At 42.4% G+C, this 22,091-nt stretch overlaps 1 protein-coding gene across 1 annotated transcript; it reads right to left on the reverse strand.

Annotated features, from left to right (window-relative positions):
- Positions 1–17,349: 17,349 nt before the first annotated feature.
- xkr9 (XK, Kell blood group complex subunit-related family, member 9) lies at positions 17,350–20,954 on the reverse strand. The gene is made up of 3 exons (XM_061666634.1): positions 20,531–20,954; positions 19,745–19,959; positions 17,350–18,814 (listed from the first exon to the last, which is right to left on the reverse strand). The coding sequence occupies exons 1-3, from the start codon at positions 20,899–20,901 to the stop codon at positions 18,183–18,185; spliced, it is 1,218 nt and encodes a 405-aa protein (XP_061522618.1). The 5' UTR covers positions 20,902–20,954; the 3' UTR covers positions 17,350–18,182.
- Positions 20,955–22,091: the final 1,137 nt, after the last annotated feature.

Consider the following 22,091-nt stretch of genomic DNA (forward strand, 5'->3'; position numbering starts at 1 on the left):
AAATCCTCTCAGACCCTCCGCATCCCGGTCATCGACTCTTCCGGATCCTTCCCTCAGGTAGGCGCTACCGATCAATGCAAACTAGAACTAGCAGACATTCCAACAGCTTCTTCCCTCATGCAATCAACTTCTTAAACACCTAACCTACAATTCCATTGCAACATGTTGGCAATTTTTTTTGTTTTTTTTGTTTTTTGTTTTTTTTGTCTTGCGTTTGTTGTCACATTTCTGTGGGGCCATTTATACATTACTGTACCACTATATCACTATAGTAGTCTCGCCACGCTGCACTATTTGCATATCTATTTGCATATCTATTGTTGACCAATACTGACCACTCATGCCAGAGTAGCATCTGCTCCATTTGCACACTGACTGAGGAGTATCTGCAACATTTGCACAATCAACATTGTCACAGATTATTGCACTACTCGCTTGAAGTCTCGGCGCCCTTTGCACAATGGTCATTGCACCGGACTATTGCAATATTAGTCATTCAAACTGCTCTAAGTGCTAGAGGACTCTGCATCTTTTTGCACAATTGTCAAAAAAAAAAAAAAAAAGCAAAAACAAATTATGTACCGGCATTACCAGATAACGAGCAACCCTTTATTGCTCAGTGACTGTTTTTTTTTTTGTCAATTTCTTTATGTCTCAAAAGTGTTCTCTGTCAATTGACTGTCTGTTGTCGTACTAGAGCGGCTCCAACTACCGGAGACAAATTCCTGGTGTGTTTTTTGGACATACTTGGCAAATAAAGATGATTATGATTATGATTATGATTATTACCATTTGAATGCTAACAACTGCCTATAATTCAAATACTCAGATCTGTCTAGATTGATTTTCAAAAGGAAATTCAGTGAGCTATGTCTTAACCGTTATTAATATGGAAAAGACCAATAATGTAGATTGTCGATTAAATTGTAGATTAAATTCCTTGTGTGTTTTTTGGACATACTTGGCAAATAAAGATGATTCTGATTCTTATTTTTTGTTATTGGCAATTGGAATTATTTTATGGGACTTTACAAAGATGATCTTTTTTTTCCCCCATACTGCTATTTGCTAAACCTGCCGGAGCACTGCCTCAACTGCCCCCAACGCTATTCATTATCCCCTCAAACATTTTGCAGGCAGCCATTGTGAAAGCGGGTGTTAAGAGTTGTCCCACTATGCTAGCCCAACAATAGCACGTAGCAACAATAAGGCCTGCAGGCGACAATCACTCCTTCTTCTTTTCTTGTGAAATATTGCTGCCATTCATCATGGCTGTCATCTTTTACCTTTCACACAGAGGAGGAGGAAGGTGTTAAAATGAGTATAAAAAAAAAATGTTTTTTAAAATAGCCAGTAGCTCAGGGATGCTTTGTTAGCTCTTTCTATAGGAAAAAAAAGAAGGTGGATGTGGGAATCAGCCCAAGGCGGTGTCCGAGACACAAAGTCCAGGTGACGCCCGAGCGGCAGCGTCACCCATCATCAGCCGTATCGCTGACGAAAACGCCGGCGGGCTCGAGTGCTTCTTTCGAGGCTGGGACCTCTTAGGAGAAACAGTTTTGTGCTTTTAGGCGCAGGTGATATTTATTTTGTGTTGCTTTAGAAAGACAAGATTTTAAACATAATTGGTAAACAATCTCAAACCATCATTCCCCGTGGAAATGAACGGAAATGCCAATAATACGTTCCAAGCCGCCCACCCAAAAAAAAAAAAAACAACTGAAAAATGTTAATGTTTTTTTAAACAATGAAAATACCACTCTATAATATTTTATTTTTATGAAAAACATGGAGTAATAACATAATTATAGAGATGGGCGAGTACCGATACAAGGTAAATGCTGCATTTCAATACATTGTGCTGTTCCTTCAACTGTGTCCACCTTGGCCACCGGGGGGCAGAATAATGCATTTATGCAGGCAAACGAACAAGAGAGTTACATTGACGAGTGTTATGCACATTTTGTTCATTTTATTTTACAACACATTTTGCATATTTATACATGAAGATGGATGTTATTAATGGCGCCTGTAGACGGCGGCGGCAATAAGTGACAGGTAGCGTGACGGGGGCAGTCTCGCTCTCGTCAGTCATCGCACGCCGCTCTGCACTTGTCGCTGCTAAAAATTTAACCTCAAGTCGTGTCCTATTTTGGTCGAGGAACAGGTGACGCCGTCCCGCCTGGCCTCAATTAAGTTACATTTAATTCTGCCTGTTCTGTCTCCACCATGAAAACTCTTAAAATAACACCTATACTAATAAAATCAAATAATTCAATGAAATGATTGTGATGACAATTTTGCAATTAGTTCTAAATTAAAAACACACTTCATACAATTCAATTAAGAGCGTGCCTATTCAGTCTTCACCTTAAAATACACTTCACAATCAACCAAATGTAAAAATTCTGCCTCCGCACTTATCACTTTTTGCTCTAAAAATATAATCAAGTGGAATTAATAAACTTGCCCAACGGAATGAGAAACAAAACACATAACAAGACTTTGTCTTGTTTTAACAGCCACTTTGTTTGGTTTCCAGCTGCTGGTAAACAAACAGTAAGACGGTACTGAATGTGACACACCTGTGTACACTTTACCTGCTCGGTCCGCATTTACATGCTCCTCAAATCCTATTCAAATATCAACGCAGCCTGTGTCCTATAATGATGTGTCACTTTGTGTACGGCGGTGCGCAAAGATGGAATTAATCAAATGAGGGCCGACCTGATTACTTGATTTGTTTACGGCACGGGGGATAACATTGAACGTGAAACACGAGTCCCCGACTACTCATCCTGAAAGTATTCCTGGCCGGCGCAAACACAAATATTTGTTATCCTCTCCGACTCCCAGTAGGAGTGCTGCATGCGTCGTTAATTGACTCGGCATGTTGTTTGTACGCTTGCCCGCAGTTTTACAATGATTTATGCCATGTGGGGGAGCCGTAGATACGCACGTGGCTAAATTATAGCACAATCTGGGATGCTTACTTTTAAATAGCATGCTTAAGTGCAAAAACTCAACTTTGTTTTGACGTTGGTTTTATGTGCGGTAAACTTTGGAGGGGGTGCCCAAACTTTTTGAGCAATGTAGTGAAACATTGAGTGGTGTTTTTGTTCACTTAGTCAGTCAGTTTTCTTGTTTAAAATGTGAAATTAAATACGCTGATTAAATTTCTTTTCAGCTTTCTTGAATATTTTGCTTCAGTTTGTCATCTACAATGTGTGCATAGTTAGTGATCACAGTGATTGTATTTTAAGGCACAAAACTTGAAGTCACAGGTATTTGGAACTGTAATAGATAGTATTGATCTTTAAAATTGATTCAACTTATGAAGACCTAAGAATTATTACCATTTCATTTTTTTTTTTTTTTTTTACAGGAGCATAATAATTTATTAAAATTATCCTTAGTCCCCACCACCGCAATGTCTTTTGTATTTTTCCACTTTCAAATTCATCCTGCGGGCCGGATTGTACCCCCTAGCGGGCCGGTCTTGGCCCGTAGGCCGTATTTTTTACATCCCTGGGTTGAACAGTTTTGTCTTTATAATTTTGGACTTTTCTTGATGGAACATATTTGTCATTAGGCCCGCACGGTATTATGTTTTCTACATGCTGTCCACATATGATGCAAGAAACACTTTTTTTATTACGGATTTACATTTCATCATGATTTCTCATCAGTTTCTCATTTGTGTAAAGAATAAATAACTGGTTAATTAAAAAAAGAAGATCTATGGTTTGAATCCACTTTCTGTCCTGTTGATGCATTCATTCAAAATTAAGAATGTAATCCAAATGTAATTAGTTATATTACTTTGACAAAGTCACTGAAATACTTTCACTACTATTACATTTTCAACAGGGTAACTTGTAAATGTAACCAACTACATTTCCAAAGTCATCTCGTCCCCGGGAATGCACGAGTGCCCAGCCGGGGGTGTGCGCCAGATTAAAAATGCGAGGTAATATAAAAATGTCCACTCAATCCCATCCTGATGTCAATAGGATTTATCAAACCTGCATTACGCCTTAATTGGTGCCCACAGGTCTGTTTCCCAGAGGTATGTGATAAAGGCGAGCCAAGAGGAAGTGGTGCTCCGCCTGGACAACAATGGTCCTCCACAGATATCCCGGCCAGTCATGAAACACGGCGGGGATGTCGTTGACCTCGGGGTTAACTCTCCTCAGGTAAGCCGTGGCGAATCACGGACAAAAGAGCGCTTCTCTTACAGGTGGAGCGGCCCGGCGTATCCGCGCACTGACAGATTTTCTAATTCGCTGCAGATTCCCATAAGAGTGGGTGGCCCGGACCAACAGTGGGCCCATTCATGCTAGGTGGGACGGGGAGGGCGGGGTGGGGTGTCGGGGTGCGTCCATGAACCTGGATTAATTTAAAGAAAGGCTCCCTTCGCATTTGAATAATATCAATCCATGCATGAGAACGTCCGGGTCGGGATGTCAAGTTGCCGAAGTGATTGGCTGATAAACGGGAGGGAAGATGGGATACGACGCACCCGTAATGACCTTGAAAACAAAACATTCATTTCTTGTCTCGTTTGGCCATCAAATTAACAAATATGTCACATGGTTCCCAAACAGTGGTGTGTGGGCAAGGTAACAGATGCATTTGATTTCATGGAGGGCAGTTTTGGGCATGTAACGAGATTGCGTAATTTAATTACAACATTTTTGTAATAGGGTTAGGGTTAGATCATGAGCCAATATACTGTATATTACTGGGAGAAAATGTGTAATTAAATTACAGTTTTGGAAATGTTCATGATTACAATTTTAGTTACATTTGGAAAAAAAAGCCTTCAAATATTGGATGTATTTTTTTTTTCATATCACGTCCTCCTTCCAATTGACGCTCTCTGGTCATGTGCCATTCTGTTGACTCGATCGTGACGTACTGTATTTTCCCAAAGATGACTTTTTTCCCTTTTGCGAAACTTTGACATGTTGTTTACGTTGAAAAATTGCACAGCTAAACATGTGGGATTTAGTGATATTTTTGGCATTGATTTAACACGAGGCCTTTATTGGCTATCAACAGCTTTGTTTTCATTTAATTAGTTGTTTTGTTTTCGGGGTGAGAGTGCGTTGCGCCAACTTTTTTTTTTTTTTTTTTTTTTTTTTTTTTTTTTTTTTTTAATGACAACCCCAATGAAACGTCCGCAATGTCAGCTCGGGCAGGCTTGGCAAACTCGCGGACAGGATACTTCCTCAGATTAGCGGGGCTGTTTACACAGTCCCCCGGTAATCTGGGCCACAGGGGAACATACCTGTACTGTGTCAAAGGGCCGGCTCCGGTTACACACTGGGAGCCAGCGTGGAAGCATACCACCATCCGGGGAGGGTCCACGGGGACCGGGCTGGCTCCAGGGAGGTTGGCAGCGGGCACAGGGGAGAGACGAAGAGAGAGGCAGGCCTCCGTGCCAGACAAGGGCATGTGTGTGTTGTGCACCCTCCACTTCCTCTTTTTTTTTTTTAAACATGCTTTTTGACATTTTGACGCGTCTTGACAGTGAACGGAAATGCCATTTAATCTGTTCCAGCTCTTTCAAAAGACACACAAAAAATGCTGTAATGTGTTTTTCAATAAGAAAATATCATTTATTGTACTATTGCACTACTAACCACTCCCACAAGAGGTAAAATCTGCAAAGTAGCGACCACATATATTTGTTTATTACTTATACAAGTTTTTAAGTTGTATGAACCTGCCTATTCCTATTAAACTTTACCATACACCTATAAACAACCTTTTAAATTTTAAACACGCAATAGTTCACAGTAGTACTGTACACAATGTACAATTTATTATGTGTTTTAATGAATTTTTCTTTTTGTTTTTTATTTTTATTTATTCATTTAAATGTTTAAGACTAGGAAGCTTGTATCTTACCACCCCCCAAAAAATTACAGCATACACGCAAAATCCTGCGATATGGTGAATAAGGCGCAATATGAATATGCAAAAAGAAAATCTGCAATGCACTGAATCGCCAATAGGTGAACTGTGGCATAGCGACAGAACACTTATAATTACAGTTATAATTTTTTCCCGGTGTTTCGGTTTTCGGCCTTGAATTCTTTATTTGTAGTAATAGAAGAAGAAGTACTCTTCTTCTATGTTTGTGTCTGCATGATTGTATCATACTGCCCCCTGGTGGCCAAGGTGGGCACCCCAGAAGGAGCAGCACATTGAATTGGATTGCAGCATTAAATCACGATACATCAACCTCTAAATTCTTTACATTCTATCTAATTATGTTATTACTCTATGGTGTTATAAATTACACCATGATAGAGTGTTACCTTTTTCTCACCCAAAAAACACAAACACATTTTTTGTTTGGTTTTAAGGGCAAGAGTCTTGAACGGATTAATGGCATTTCCATTCATTTCAAAAGGGAAAGACAATTTGACTTAATATTTTAACTCTCCACTAGTTGCCATTGACATTGGGTCTACTTTTCCAGGACGATGAGTACGAATATGCGACAGGTTGTGTTGAGCCAGGCGGATGAGTCTGGACTCAATCACTTGCGCCAAGGTGAAAATGTGGCCACCAGCACGAGTGGGCCTAATCCATTGCAGACATGTGCAGCGCACCATTTTGGGAGGGGGAGGCGTTGGGGGGGTTCAGGTGCAAACAATTGCAGCAGCTGTCAGTGAGCTGCCATGATCTCGTTTGATATCTTAATTGTGAGTCAATCCCGCAGCAATTCTGGTTACGTCGGGACTCGACCCGCTCCGCTTCCATCTGTCAGGAATCCTGAGCTTCTATATCTCTGGGATGTGTGTGTGTGTGTGTGTGTGTGTGTGTGTATGTGTGTGTGTGTGTTGTGTCTAGCCCGTCCTGCATCTCGCAGGGAAATCGGCCCTGATTGCTGCCATTTCCGTTGACTTTTAACGATACGGGTCGGTTGGGGGGGAGCGGGCTAATGCTGATAATTGCCACGTTTCAAAACTACTGGACTCCCAGCACCACCCAAAGTCTGCTGCCCTCCTCCTCCCTTGTCAGTTCAGCGCCATTAGCATGAGAGCAGAGAGCGCGTCAATGTCGATTCAGCTCCACAATCCGAGACTCTCCAGATCCCCTTTTTTTTTTTCGCCACGTGGTCCAGAGCCGAGTGATCGTGGATCCGATATCCAAATGTCCGTAAGCATCTACTATAGTAGAGTCTATACTCTGAAATATTCAGATATACAGTTGGGACGTAATAAAATGAAAATTGAAAAATGTGATACATTAAAAAAAAAAATCCCCCCAAAATCTAAAAAAATGTCAATTATGAGAAATTCTGAACATTTGTGAAAAATGTGATGTGCGGCGACAGCAGCAAACGAGTGCTTTTTAAACTGACCGACTGGAAGACAAGATGCCAAAATCACGTGATTAGCCATTAGTCAACTTCAAGCATTAAACATCAATGCAGAGTCGTCAAGTCGAGCCGTCGACTAGTCAACTAATTAGTTCAACCACTAGCCTGTCCGTATCTTTTGCTGCAATGTTTGTGTTAAAATATCCATCGACACTGCCACATTGATGTTAGTTTCCTTAGCCTGTCTATGACGATCCTTATTATGTGTTAGCATTTAGCTAGCGGGGGCATTCCAAAGGCAAAGATATGAAGAGATGACTGTCCGGCGCGTTGACGGCTCTGACCGATCGGCCGCCACGAGGCGACTCCCGCCTCACGATTCTGCGCCCCGACTCCTCGACCCCTCGCGGTGATTTATGTGGCCCCAGGAAGCCGGGGGTCTATTTGAGGGCCCTGCGAGGAATGAAAGTGTTACCAGTGGGTGTCGGAGGCGAGGGGAGACGCTCCGGGGAAAGTTATGAGTTTTTTCAGCTGAGTGCCCAGCTTTGGTGCGGAGGGGAGGTGGAGGCAGACTGCTGTGTGTGTTGGCGGGGGGGGGAATATAACGGCGGGGGTATGGTGGGGAGTGGGTCCTTGGAGCCCGCAGGCTTGAACTCCACAGCTGAACTAGTGACCCCGACCATCCATCAGTGCTGGGGTGTGACAAGACAGCGGGTATGTGACAGAAGGGGGCAGACGTGGAGAAGCTAAGCGACGGGTACAAGGGACCGTGCGGCTAAAACGGGCAGAGAGGCACAAGGGGGCGGGCGGCGGTCATAGGGATTTCTGCTCGGTGTTTGTTGCGTCGCCTTCTGTTAAATCTGACTTACGAAGCTCTGATTTAATCGATTTTTCTTTCACAAAAAGTGCTTGACACTACTGTAATCCAGTCATTCCAAACCAGGCTTAGATCAACAGGGATCCCGGGGGGAATTCACCAATTCAAATCAAATCATCCAATGTTATTTATTGGAAAATTATCTGAGATGTTCAAGAAAAGTCCCCCGAATTCCTGTAATTGAGTAGTGTTTTCTTCGATTGCTGGATCCAAATCATTTGCACGAAATTTGCATACATTGATGTAGAACCATTAGGGTACCACAAATGGGGAAAATAAACGTTTACTCTGAGTAATGATTTCTGGGATGCAATTTTTTATTTTCCTCAGACAGATGGACAAAAATGAGACTCTTTCTACTGGACAAGTCCAACATTTTTTGCTTCTAGTGTTTCCACTCCTGCGCGATTTTAAACGTGAGTCCCAGCCAGATTGAAATCCCCCACCCACGCACCCCCCAAACCCAAACCCACTCCCACTTCCACTGCCCGCGTCGTTCAGCTGTTGCCCAAGACTCACTGTCACTTGGCTCGGCATGGCCAATGGGTGGACTTGATCCCAGCGTCAGTCCTCAAAGCGGCATTGGCTCCCAGCCAATGACCGGTTCAAGTGTGTGTGTGTGTGTTTGGCTGGGGGGGCCAGACCTGAGAAACACTAATGGTTAACTGTGATAGTGGAACTCCAAGATGGAGCCTTTTGCCGGCGGTATTATGAGTTACGAGGTTGTGAGACTTGGTCTGTAAATGAGGGTCTGATTTGTTTGTTGTCGTTTTGCACTAGTGTTACTTGTACCGTGCTTTGAGAATAACTGAGATAGAGGAAACGTCACAACTCCTCAGGAGCAATATCAGTCGTTCTTTGCAGATGATAAAGAATGTATGCATGTGACAATTGTGATATCATGCCTTTGCTCAATGTGTTGTGAAACGAGTTGAGTCACTACCACCATATGTTTTTTTACTTTTTTTTTTTTTTATTGAAAGCCCTTTCCCCTTTTCCATGCCTGGTGCTCTCTCGTAAGCAGCTACACGACAAAATCGTCCTGTCTATATCTTTGTGTCACTGTAGGCTATTGAATATTACGACCATTAATCATCGCTATCATCAACGCTGTGTTTGTCAGTCCGCTATGTCCTGACTGGCGCCTTGCACGCTCTAAATTTAATTCCTCGTCCTCCTTTTCCACCATCTTTAATCACCTCTTCCAAATGTGTGTGTGTGTGTGTGTGTGATTTTAATACCTGCTTCTGATATGTTGATATGTAAGCCGCAGCCTACTCGTGCTGATGACTTTCCAGTTGTGAAAATCTAGCTTATCCAAACACATGCGAGGCCGAGACTTTCTGGACTAGCTGCAGTGTGTGTGTGTGTGTGTGTGTGTGTGTGTGTGTGCGTGTTATGCATTGCCTGTTCTGTGGAAATGATTAAATAAAAAATAGGCTGTCACTTCCTGTGAGGAAAGCAGTCAGTCTGTCAAGTAGTCAGTAGGTATGTTAGTTATTAACTCGGTCAGTCAGTCGGTCGGTTGATTGGTAGGTTTGTGGATGGGTCAGTCGGTGAGTTAGTCAGTGAGTTAGTTGGTTCATTAGTTACTCTGTTAGTAAACTAGTAGTTAGTAAATTAATGAGTCATACATTTGGGTAGTCAGTAGATTAGTCAGTGATTCAGCTGGTAACTTAGTTCTTTGTTTAGTCAGTCGGTCAGTTGGTTAGCCAGATAGTCAGATGGTCCACAAATTGCTACAAAAATAATTTTAAAAATTTAACATTTCAAAAAACAATATAAAAAAAAATTATTATTATTATTTTGAAATCATGAATCTCGTGTCACACTCGGCCTGTTGTGATGTTGAACAGAAACACGAGGGAAGAAGAAGCACTTCATCACTTCATTGGCAGACAGGTAGAAACTTCTTGGACTGAAAGTGCGTTATCATAACATGTCTTTTTATGCATCCCATCATTTTTATCATCATTTCCTCGTATTCTTTTACATTCAGACATGCATTTTCCACTTTTTATCAATAGCGAGCACTTCATTGTAGCTATGAAACCGGACCTCTCGGCCGTGTTGAAACCCAATCGTCCTTTTAGTGTCAAGAAATGGCCGCCTGCCTGCGCTCTCACGAAATCCTCTGTCATGTGACCCCGCCGACTGACTGACCGTCCCAAAACCAAAGTCTGACCTCATCGATCACTCGCTGCCCCGGGCGACACGTTTACTGTACTGCTGTGCTGTTTAAGATAATCCATTGTTAATGAATTATTAATGAAACTCCTCATAATCCCTTTAATGTCAGAAGTAAAAGATAGGATCATAACACGCATTCGTGAATAGTTTTCCAGATCAGTTTAAGAATGATTTTTTTTTTTAACTTGACAAATAACCATCATGTTAAAGGACAATTATGGGATTTCAATTTGTCACATTTATTGTTGTTTTTTTGTTATGTATGTATGTGTGTATGTATGTATTATTATTATTATTATTATTAGATTATGTAAATTTTATTTTATCGTTTCTATTTATGTACTATAATTTTATGTTATTTTGTTTTATTTGATCACACTTAAAGAGAAATAGTAATTTGTAAACAAAAGTTTGAAGTATTTTTTTAATCACGTAATTTCTAGTTTATAATATTTATTTGTAATAATTTATAAATGTATAATATTTATAATATTTTTGTATCTTTAATATATTTTCCAATTTATTCTACAATGGACAGGCCTTGCTACCTTTTTCACATTTATTATTTATCATGCTAAAGAAAAGATAGATTCTAATTGTGTCACAGCACAAAATAAATAATACATAAAATAAAATGGTTTTAATAACATTACAAATAAGACTACAACAATTAAATTGAGCAATTTAATTAAGATTTAACACATACAAATATGTTCCGCGACATTATCTTATACTTGAAAACTTATTTTTTTCTTAACATCACTCTGGTGAAAAAAAATAAAGACCAAATAAAACAAACCCAAAAAAAAAAGGAACAGTGGCTGCTTTTTAGAGCAACAAAAGCTTTGGGGGCCTCTTGTCTAATGAGTGCAGAGTGCTGATGGGTAATGAGGTGCTATCAGGTGTCTCTGTGGCCTGTGTGGCCTCTGCTCACGTTGCTGCGTCAACTCATGTGTGCTTTTACACTGCCATCTACTGACCCATACGAACACCGCATGTACCACTTTTGCAGAGTAAAACAAATATCAATCATACTGAGAAAGTTTCGCGCAGATGGATATGTTTAGAAATATCCACACAATAAATGTTAAAGAATTTTTTTTTTTTTAAAAACATTTTAAAAGCTGAACAATTTTAAAAAGGTTCGACAAAAAATTCTGGAATAAAAAAAAAAAAAAAAATACTATCTTCTTCTTTTCCTTTTGACTTGTCCCGTTCAGGGTCACCACAACGTGTTGTAAGCCTATCTCCTGCATCCTCCTCTCCAACTCCAACCGCCCTCATCTCATGTCTTCCCTCACTCCAGCCATCGTCAACCTTCTCTTTGGTCTTCCTCAAGCTCTCTTGCCTGGCAGCTCCATCCTCATCATCCTTCTACCAATATACTCACAATCTCTCCTCTGGACGTGTCCAAACCATCCAAGTCTGCTCTCTCTCATTTTGCCTCCAAAAAAACTAACCTCTGATGAGCTCCTTTCTAATCCATCCAACCTGCTCACTCCGAAAGAGAACCTCAACATCTTCATTTGCTCTGCTTCCTGTTGTCTCTTCAGTGCCACTGTCTCTAATCCGTACATCACGGCTGGCCTCACCACTGTCTTATAAATTTTGCCCTTCATCCTAGCAGAGACTCTTCTGTCACATAACACACCTGACACCTTCCTCCACCCGTTCTAACCTGCCTGGACCCGTTTCTTCACTTCCTTACCACAATCACCATTGCTCTGGACTGTTGACCCCAAGTATTTCAAGTCCTCCACCCTCGCTATCTCTCCTCCCTTTAGCCTCACTCGCCCCCCTCCACCTCTCTCATTCATGCACATACAGTATATTCTGTCATACTTCAGTTAATCTTCATTCCTCTCCTTTCCAGTGCATGCCTCCGCCTTTCTAACTGTTCTTCCACCTGCTCCCTGCTCTCACTGCAGATCACAATGTCATCTGCGAACATCATGGTCCACGGGGATTCCAGTCTTGCCTCATCTGTCAACCTGTCCATCACCACTGCAAACAGGAAGGGGCTCATGGCTGATCCCTGATGCACTCCCACCTCCTCCTTAAATTCCTCTATCACACCTCCTCTCACACATCTGCTGCTCATATTTAAAAAATGGCAAAATAAATATCATTTTTAAAAAATCTAAATCAAAATTAAAAAAAAAAAAAAACATTTTAAATAAAAAACATCCAAAAAATTACAAAAACAAACCTTACAAATTCCACAAAGATTCTGTTGGCCAGACCCCCATATGTGCATTAAGAGCGCCATCAAATGGCCAGGACCATAAATTAAATTTGGGTTAAACTCCAAATTGTACCACTTTCGGGGCATACATAAACAGTATTTATACATCCCACCAAAACATCCAAAAGCCGCAAATGGCCCTACAATCAGCTTATTATATACATGACATATACCTCATGGTTGTTTGTTGCTGGGAAAGTCCCACGGGTAGCGAAATGACCTCGGAGTAGCCCTCATAGGGTAGGCGGGGACCATAAACTATATGTTGACATCATAAAATGATCAATAATTGTCATAAGTCAAACAGAGTGTTAATACAGGGGAGGGCTCCGCGCTGACATCATCTGAACAAGGAAGCTTATTCATGTTTTTTCCACGCCAGTCTGTTAGTTGTCACGCATAAAACAACATGTCCGCTCTCCCCTCTGCCTCACCTCCCACACGGCGAACCCTTCATCAACTTCCCGCAGCATTTGTCCTCCAGCGACGGACGTCTTTGTCCAAATTACAGTCCGCTCTGTCCGTCTCCCGTAACAAAATAAACCACGTCTGATTTTGATGCGTTTGACCGTCTTGGCCTTGTTTGGCTTGGCCGCCATCTCCGCCGCTGCGGTTTCATTGTGAAGGCTTGAGGCCTGCAGCGCCACTGGGAGATAACGTGATTATTCACCAAAATGGCTTCCATAGCGCACATGCTAATAAGTGCTAAACAGCCGTATGGTGTTTTCTTGAAATGGGGGACACGACGGATGATGTCATCGGCGTGCTTTAGCCGGAGAGAGCGGGTGTCGTTTCGCCTGCTGGACGACCGAGGGGCCCGCGTCTGAGCCCTGCCGTCCTTTTGCCAGGGGAGCCTTTTTAAGGAGATTACTCAGTCACACACCTTTGTTGCGTTACGTGCTGAGAGCAAGACACACAGACGGCGCAGACATCAGGTGACGGCGGCCTTTCGCGTTGACTTTGCAACCCTTCGGTTATCACTTCTAATGTGGCATTGCGGGAACGCTTGACACTCAAATAACACTGCATGCTTTTTGTACATCGACTGGGTACTAATTATATGTACCAAGGGAGGACGTACACTCACAAAGTCATTTTAAGGGAGCCAGGGGGGGTTTAAATTTAAGGCAAATATTAAAGTGTGGGTGGATTGTTAATGCTATACGCAAAAGTGATGTTTTTCTATACCGTCTTGAAGGTCTCATATTGATTCTACATATAAATCCGACAGGCTGACATTTAAAGGCCGTCATATAAAGATCGTCAACATCTGCTGGACTGTTCTCTATGAAACGAGACAGGCCACTTTGATACTTGGAACTACAGCTGTCACTATCGCTTGTTTTTCCAATCGATTGTCCTATTGATTATTGATCGAATAATTGAATAATAATCAACCCTTCCCCACAATTTTTTTTTTTTTTTTTTTTACTTCTAACATGCATTTTATTCTCATTTGTGAGGCATGGACTAAAATCCTTAAACTCGATATGTTGTTACTGAGTCTATGGTATAAATTTCGTGTACAGAATTTGGGACGGCAAAATTCTAAACATTAGCACGCTAGCGATTACCATTTTTGGTTTAAAAAAACCCGCTAACTACCATTCAGCTCGCTCATACTTATCATGTTATATGTACATTACACATCTACCGGTGTTTTAGAAAATAACTTACAGATGCTTCTTTGTCATTTCTGGCAAAGTTTATCATTGGCCCAATCCTGCGTGTCTACAATAAATGTCCGTGTGAAGGACAGCCCAAACTTTGTTCCGGGCGGAACTTTTCTTTTGTCCCGTTGGAGCTTCGAGGCAAAAAATGTTGTGTCAACCACTTTTTGAAGTCGACTTAGCTGATTTATTCGATTTGTTTTTCAACTGACTGACTGACCTACTGAACTACCGATGTGACTAACTGTATACCAATCAGCTGAATTACTTATTGGCAAAATGACCAACCAACAAAATCCCTAACGAAACAACTGACTGGCTGACTGACCAATTGATTAACTCTCCAAATGGATGACTCACAACCAACTGACAGCCAAACTAACCAACCGACTGACGAACTGACTGACCAACCAACTGGGCAACTGACTGACCATCTGGCCAACTAACTGACTGACCGGCCCGGCCAACTTGCTGACTAACAGACTACCTGTATGTCCAGCCATCCAAACTAGCACAAAAACAGTGATCAACCCAAGAGGTGATAAAAACCTAACCCTGTGTCTTTTGCTTTGGAATAAAAGCTTTGTTGGTACATGCATGTAAGCAACATGTGGCCCGTAGCCAAAGTGACACGGGGTGAACGTCTGGGTCACTTTATTGCCCCGATAAAACGTCCTGAGGGGCTAAACGCGGCTGGCCCCTTACACCCCGCTCAATACACCCTCCCAAAAAAAACTCATTCCTCACACTGGGGTGTGCCTCTCTTCCTCAAAAATGCGTTTTATCGCTATTTCGCCCCCTTTTCTGTGCAGATGGGTTAAATATGACATCAAAGCTTCTTTTAAATCCCTCACAGTACCTCTCATGTTTCTCCGCCGGTATCGAGTTCAAACCCTGCATTTTTACAGTAGATTTAATGGATCAATGTCTGTAATCACATTAGCACCGGCTTAATGTAGAACAAATTTCAGCGTGGCGACCTTCAAAGACGGCGGGCCCGAGCTTTAATCGGCCGTGGCATCTCGGGCTGCACTCGAAGATCTGCGGGCCCGCTGTGATAAGCTGCAAGAGGAGGCCGCCCCCAAATCCCCCACCCCGCCCCACGCACACCCCTTTTATAACATTTTCATTTCTGAGATTGCTAATCCAGGAGCTCTGATTGGAAAAAATGCCATCTGGGAATTTAGTGAAAAAAAAGTACATTTGGGGAAAAAAAATACAGTACTGTGCAAAGGTATTGGGACACTATACAAAACTAGACAGAAAACAGAAGCCATGTTTATGTTGCGCACACTCCGGCACCACACAGGATGATGGATGATATCCACTGTAGCTGTTTGTTTGCGCTGCGGCTGAATATGCATCGACCTCCCTGTCGACTGGATGTAACTTAAAAAAAAAAGATTGCGTATGACCGATGGCTTCACACATCCGAAAAAAGTAGTGGTGGCCCACAATCAAACACACACATGGGGTGGCGACTGGGAGAGCTTGTCTTGATTAACCGGGCCGGGAGAAGCCTGGCGTGTTTTGGCCGTGGCGTCATGTCCCGCTTGCCCGAGCAGCTCGGTGGTGGAAGCCATCCATTCTGCTTTGTCTGCAGTTTGTCTCCTTGCATTTTTCCGCTAATTCGTATGGCTCGCCCGACGGCCTCACAGGAAGTTGCGAGTGACAACGAGACAGTGCTTTTTCTTCAGATGTGTGTCCGACTCTTGAGTTTTATATATATATATATATATATATATATATATATATATATATACTAGGGCTGTCAATCGATTCTATTATTATTCATATTAATTCTTATATATTTCGACTTACATCATAGATTTTATTTATTTTAATAGTTTAAATTGTTCTTGTATTTTTAAATAGACTTGCCAAAATAAGTTTTACCGGTATTTGCTCATTTGTTATATTACTTCATCATTTGTGTCTTTATCGAACAGCAGGAGAGCAGTTGTCCTGCTTCCACTCATATGAGCTCATCATATAGTCCAATGCATGGAACTGATTTTGTGTTTTCGGTTTTGTGTAGTTGTTTGCCCACATTATTCCCCTTCATGATGGATCCTGGAGCAGAATTCCGACATTGTTACAATGCTCTTGGAATAATTTATTTTATTTACAGAACCCTGTGAACCGTATACCAGGCTCTGATCACACACACACACACACACACACCGGCCCACTGCTTGTAATTACCCTCAGCCCACTCTCCAATCTGTCACTGCCCCGACTCATTTGTCAGTGCGCAACGCAGCGTGATTAAAGAAACCTTAACGGTGCCGTTGCAAAGAAACAAAACAGGAAAAAAAGAAAAATCCTGGGAACTCTCGGAGCTGAGTGCAGGTCGCTAATGCATCTAAGATGCCGGTGCAGCGTTAGTGCATTATGGTAATTAAAGACATGCAACATTACAGGGCTTCATTAATCATGCCTTCAATGGACTTTGAAACCTTAATGAAAAACGGCCCTCCACGCCGCGTTTATTGTGCCTTTTACAAATTGCGGGGGGCACCGCACACGCCGGCAGACCCCCTGAAATTGGGATGTAAAAAATAAGATGCTGCGGCTTCAGAAAAACAAAGAGAGAGAAAACGTTGTCTGGTGTAGGGGTTGACCGTCTACTGGAAGATGCAGCGGCTTGAGAAAAAGACTTAATAAATATGTTCATGGAGCTTTTGCATGCAACGCGACAAGAGGCGCTAGCCGCCGGCTAGCTTGCGAGCTAACCGTTAACCGAGCTAAACTGTTGAGTGTAGTCTCCCTCATTTCCTCCACCGCGAAGTTCAGCTCCTTCTGGGCGTGCATTAGGGCGAGATGAGAACGGGAGATAAGCGACCATGACCGTGCCAGAAATGACGCATTCCCATTTTTCCTGACTCGCCTTTTCAGGGTCATGCTTCACTCCACTGGTTCGATGTCACTGGCGCTAACTATTCAGGTGAGTCACTCAGGCAAAATTGTTCCAAAAAAGACCCCCCACACCCTCCCGATAAAAGCAATTTTGGCAGGTTTACGTGGACATATTTATTCTAGACAAAAGGGGTAAGAGGGAGAAGGGGAGGATCTGTCATTTGACAGGATGATGACATCTTTTTTCTCCCTATATGGGAGGGATGTCTCTTTCCAGTTATCACTATCTTGGAATGGCTCACACCAGTTTCACCCAAAAACACAAAATTAGGCGGACATGTCTATCATGTGAGAACACACAAAAATGTCTCTCGGACCAATGGCCGAAATTGAGCACCAAGTTGGCCATTTTGGTTGAAAGCAACCTATTTTGAACAAATTGCATGAGAAATGGCCCTCCGAAAAGCAGCCTTCACGTCAACACTTTCACCAATCATCCCGAAATTGGGTGAACATATTTATCATGACAAGACATCACAAAAAAATCACAATAATAAACATTTTGTGGAATGAATACCTCTGAAAAGTCCAACTATTGACGATACAGTATAGCCTGGAGATTGTTAGTTCGTTTGCAGTCAAAAAGCCTCGAAGAAAATAACAATGACAATACCGCCCCCTGGTGTTCAATAGTTGCCTTACAGCTCTTCCTGCTCCAGCAGTAGTATGCAAAAACTCATATTATAATACTTGGAAACCGTATGTGCATGACATCAACGCATGAGGTAACCCTTATCATTCATGATCATGTCATATTTTATTGCACTTGACTCCATTTTATAATCATTAGCTTTATCAGTCTCGGTGTAGTAACAGCTTTCAGCGTGCTCAGGAGATTAAAAAAAAAAAAAAAATTGATGGAGTGTTGTGTCCCTCAGAGTCTCATCCATGTTTCGGGACTGCCGTCCTTGTCGTAGCATGTCCGCCATCTTGACTAAATGTCCGTCAAGGCCGCAGAAAGTTGCTCATCCTCCCTTTTAGCTCCCTGTGGTTAACAGTCCCGTCCACCTCGTCGGCTTGGCGCCATTTCTCCCTCGGGTGCAGGTGGAGGTAGTACAACACGAGGCAGACCAGCCCCAACACAGTACCGCAGAAAATTAACCCGCTGATCACGAGGAAGAACGTTGCCTTCTGCACGTCCGGCTTAAACAAAGCCAAAAGTAATGGCGACGTCATGTTAATGAGCGAGTAGAGGAAATAATACACAGCCATGGCTATTCTGGTGTCCTGTCCTTTGACATTAAAAAAGGTGAACGTGAGGATGAACCCAACCACGGCGCGGTAGACCATCTCATGGCTTCTGGTGGAGCAGAAGTTGGTGCAAAGTAGGTGTGACCATATGGTACCCAGCAGCCACAAAATAGTCACCAAGGCTATCACGCAGTAAGGGGTGAGTACCAGAAGGAGGCTGAAGCTGAGGATGTGGCTGCTAATGGTGCAGAGTTTGTAGAGGAAGTAAATGACTGTGGGTATGCCGGACGGCATCTCCTGGATGCGGGGCAGCGACCGGCGCAGACAGCGGCGGTAGTCCACCAAGGCCCAGGCGATATTAAAAGAGGAGAAGACCATAGACAAATCTGGAAGACAGCAGACAGGACAGACACAGTTTGTTGATGATTGCATTGAGATTTAGGGTTGTAAATTGGAGATTAGATTAGAATGGCGCTCCTAATATTCTCGTCAAGACTACAGTACATAAACAGAGACCAAGATTTTGAGGACAACACCAAGTCAGGGGCAATGTGAAACAAAGTAAAGAATGAAAGGTTGAGGATCTGAGACCAAGTCAATCGCAAGGCCAAGACAATGTGAGACCAAATTGAGAACAAATATTTGATAAATTGCAAACAAGTTGAGCCCAAGACTTGGAAGAGTTGAGACCAAGTCAAGTCCAAGACATTTGAGCTCAGAACAAGTTGAGACCGAGCCTTTGAGTTGAGAACAAGTAAAGACCAAGACGGAGGCAATACTCTGAAGAGGTGAGACCAAGACAAGACAAAGACTCTGATGAGCTGAGACCTAGATGAAACCAAGTCAAGACCAAGACGGAGGCAATACTATGAAGAGGTGAGACCAAGACAAGACAAAGACTCTGATGAGCTGAGACCTAGATGAAACCAAGTCAAGACCAAGATGGAGGCAATAATCTGAAGAGTTGAGACAAAGACAAGACAAAGACTCTGATGAGCTGAGACCTGGATGAAATCAAGTCAAGACCAAGACGGAGGCAATACTCTGAAGAGTTGAGACCAAGACAAGACAGACTCTGATGAGCTAAGACTTAGATGAGACCAAGTCAAGACTAAAACTATCTTTCTGTCTTCATTAGTCTTGATCATAAATCCAGAGCCCCCTAAGGAGGAATCAGAGACAGGATAAAGATAAAACGCAAAAAAAATGAACTCTCAGTCTTAAGACTGTTTTTTACTACTACAACATTAGGCACTCCTCCGGTCATGTCAAGCTTTGGGCTCAACCCAGAAAACATGAGCATCTCCGAAACCTACACTGCACGACCAAGGCCCCGCCCTTGTCCAGGACTATGTAGATCTGCAGGAGGAGTTGGGGGGCGCTCTCCAAGAACGCCTCGAAGAGTTTGAGCATGCTCAGGTCGGTGGCGTGGCAAAAGAGGCCGTGGTGCACTTCCTTCCTCGCATCCTCGTCAAGGGAGCCAGCTGAGAACCAGACCACTCTGAAGCCACTTTTCAATAAGTGGTAGTACCTAAAAAACAGGATACATACAATAGGAGAGACACGAGGTAAAAGACATCCAATACACGATTAAAAGTACAATTATCTTTCAGTATAGCCGGCCTGTTGTTGCACAGCTTTTGACTTACGAAAAGACAAAGTACATATTTTGCAGTTTTGATGAATATCTGCATACTTTTGAAAGTACCCCTGATTAATTTTACATATTTTTTGCTACGACAACAGAATGCTATCTTTGTTAAAAACAACAGCAAACCTTTGAGACAGAATATCTGAACTGGTAGAACCCTGGAAAAAAGATAAACCCCAATAAAGTCTAGTCTGAAAAGTCTTCGCTTTGGGTCCGGAAAGTTGTAGGTTTAAGACCTGTGTATTGCTGCGGCGGTGCTGATGTTCAACAGCAGGTTTACTTTGCGAATAGAACTGTACGTATGTAATCTTGTGAGGGACTGAACAAAATACAACCTCAAAGTGGTTCTACCAGTTCACATAATATGCAGGACACAAGGTACATACCGACGATACATGTGAACCGCTGCGCTTTCTGTTTCTGGGAATGTCATCACCGGTGTCGCCCTTACCTGGTAAAAATACCCGCGCCGCACAGGTGGAAGATCATGAGTCTGCACTTGGACATTCCCGATACAGGGTTCATCAAAGCATCATCCAGGTCGTCCTCGTACCAGGCGTGACTGAAAATCTGAGTCACCAGCAGCCCGGCCAGGACGAAGGAGAAAGTCATTGCAGAGTGTATGTAATGTTCGTCCAGAAGGTACTTCAGGGACAGTCCCACGTCTGTCCAGATGTCCACGACGTACAGGAGAAGCCCGACGGCTGTCAGAAACCATCGGAGTTTGGTGTACCGAATGTCTGTTTGGAGCATGCCGGAGTCAGTCCGCGAAAGGCTTTGGATCTGACAATTTTGCGCATAGCAGTTGAGATGTGTTGCCATCCATTCCTCGTCAGTAGAGGAAATCGCAGACAGAAACTCTCTCTTTCACTTCCTTGGAACTCGTGAAAAGCTCCACCTTACGCTGAAGCCGAGCAATGTTGTTATATAACAGCGTCCTGTGTACATGCACGCCTGTGACTGATTGACTCAATGTCATCATCAACAAAGTTCAAATACTTCTGTACATAAGTAGGATTTTTCAGGTATCTTTACTTCTTTATGTATTTTCCTAACGACCTTTTACTTTTAAACCCTACATGTGAAAACAGATATCTGTACTTTCTATTCTGTACTACTTTGTCAAGAGAGACTCCATTTTGTTTTCTTTTCAAACTCTACGGATGATGACAAGACATAAAAAACATAAGTAAATAGAGAGACAACCGTGGTTGGTACCTTGATTTCTTGATTGAGATCTTGAGAGCTTATAAGGCGGGGGCCGGGGGGGGGGGGCAGGAATGTGAAGCCCAGGAGACATGTTTGATGTGTCAGATAAAGAGAATGAAATAAGTTGAGAGTCGTGGGTTTTTGATTGGCAGGTACCAAAAGGGCGGGTCAAAGTTTACCTGTTTCCAAGGTGCTGACTACATTGTTTATAGGAGTGGCTTTAGCTGAAATGACCTAATTATTGACAAAGGAAAACCCCTTTTAACAATAATAAATGAATAAATAAATAAAATACTATTATTATTGATTTATTGTTTACTGTATGTATTTTTTTAAAGCTATGCACCTAAAATACATACATACATTCATACTTATGCGATGACTAATCTGAAACTGAGCACAATAACAGCACAACACAAACCTATCGAGACTAAGCTACGTCTCGGCTCAGAGTTTATGAATATTACTGGACTTCTTTCTCAAAAGAGGATTCGGATTGTTTGAGTCCTCTTCTGTTTGTTGGCCAGATGTTCATCTTCCTTTCCGCTTATCCTCACTCGGTCACGGGCATGCTGGAGCCTATCCCAGCTATTAGACAAAATGATGGAATGAAAGGCGAGTGGAGCATAAAATATCTCTAATTGCCGATGACTTTGTAAGACTCATGATTGATCACTCTCTAATCAATACTGTTGGGTGGGTCATGGACAGATCAGCATCAGTATCAGCATCAGGATGAACTTTGTCCCAGAGAGAAATTTGCTTTGAACACTACAACTTTTGCTGCATTTGAATACAATTGT

The sequence above is a fragment of the Phycodurus eques genome, chromosome 21, assembly GCF_024500275.1.
Source record: "Phycodurus eques isolate BA_2022a chromosome 21, UOR_Pequ_1.1, whole genome shotgun sequence".
Lineage (NCBI taxonomy): Eukaryota > Metazoa > Chordata > Actinopteri > Syngnathiformes > Syngnathidae > Phycodurus > Phycodurus eques.

Coding starts and splice junctions, on each gene's coding strand:
- xkr9 (XM_061666634.1), bottom strand. CDS start 20,901: ATGGCAACACATCTCAACTGCTATGCGCAAAATTGTCAGATCCAAAGC. Junction 19,960..20,530: donor GGCGCGGGTATTTTTACCAG/GTAAGGGCGACA, acceptor CCTGTTTTTTAG/GTACTACCACTTATTGAAAA. Junction 18,815..19,744: donor CGGGGCCTTGGTCGTGCAGT/GTAGGTTTCGGA, acceptor GCTGTCTTCCAG/ATTTGTCTATGGTCTTCTCC.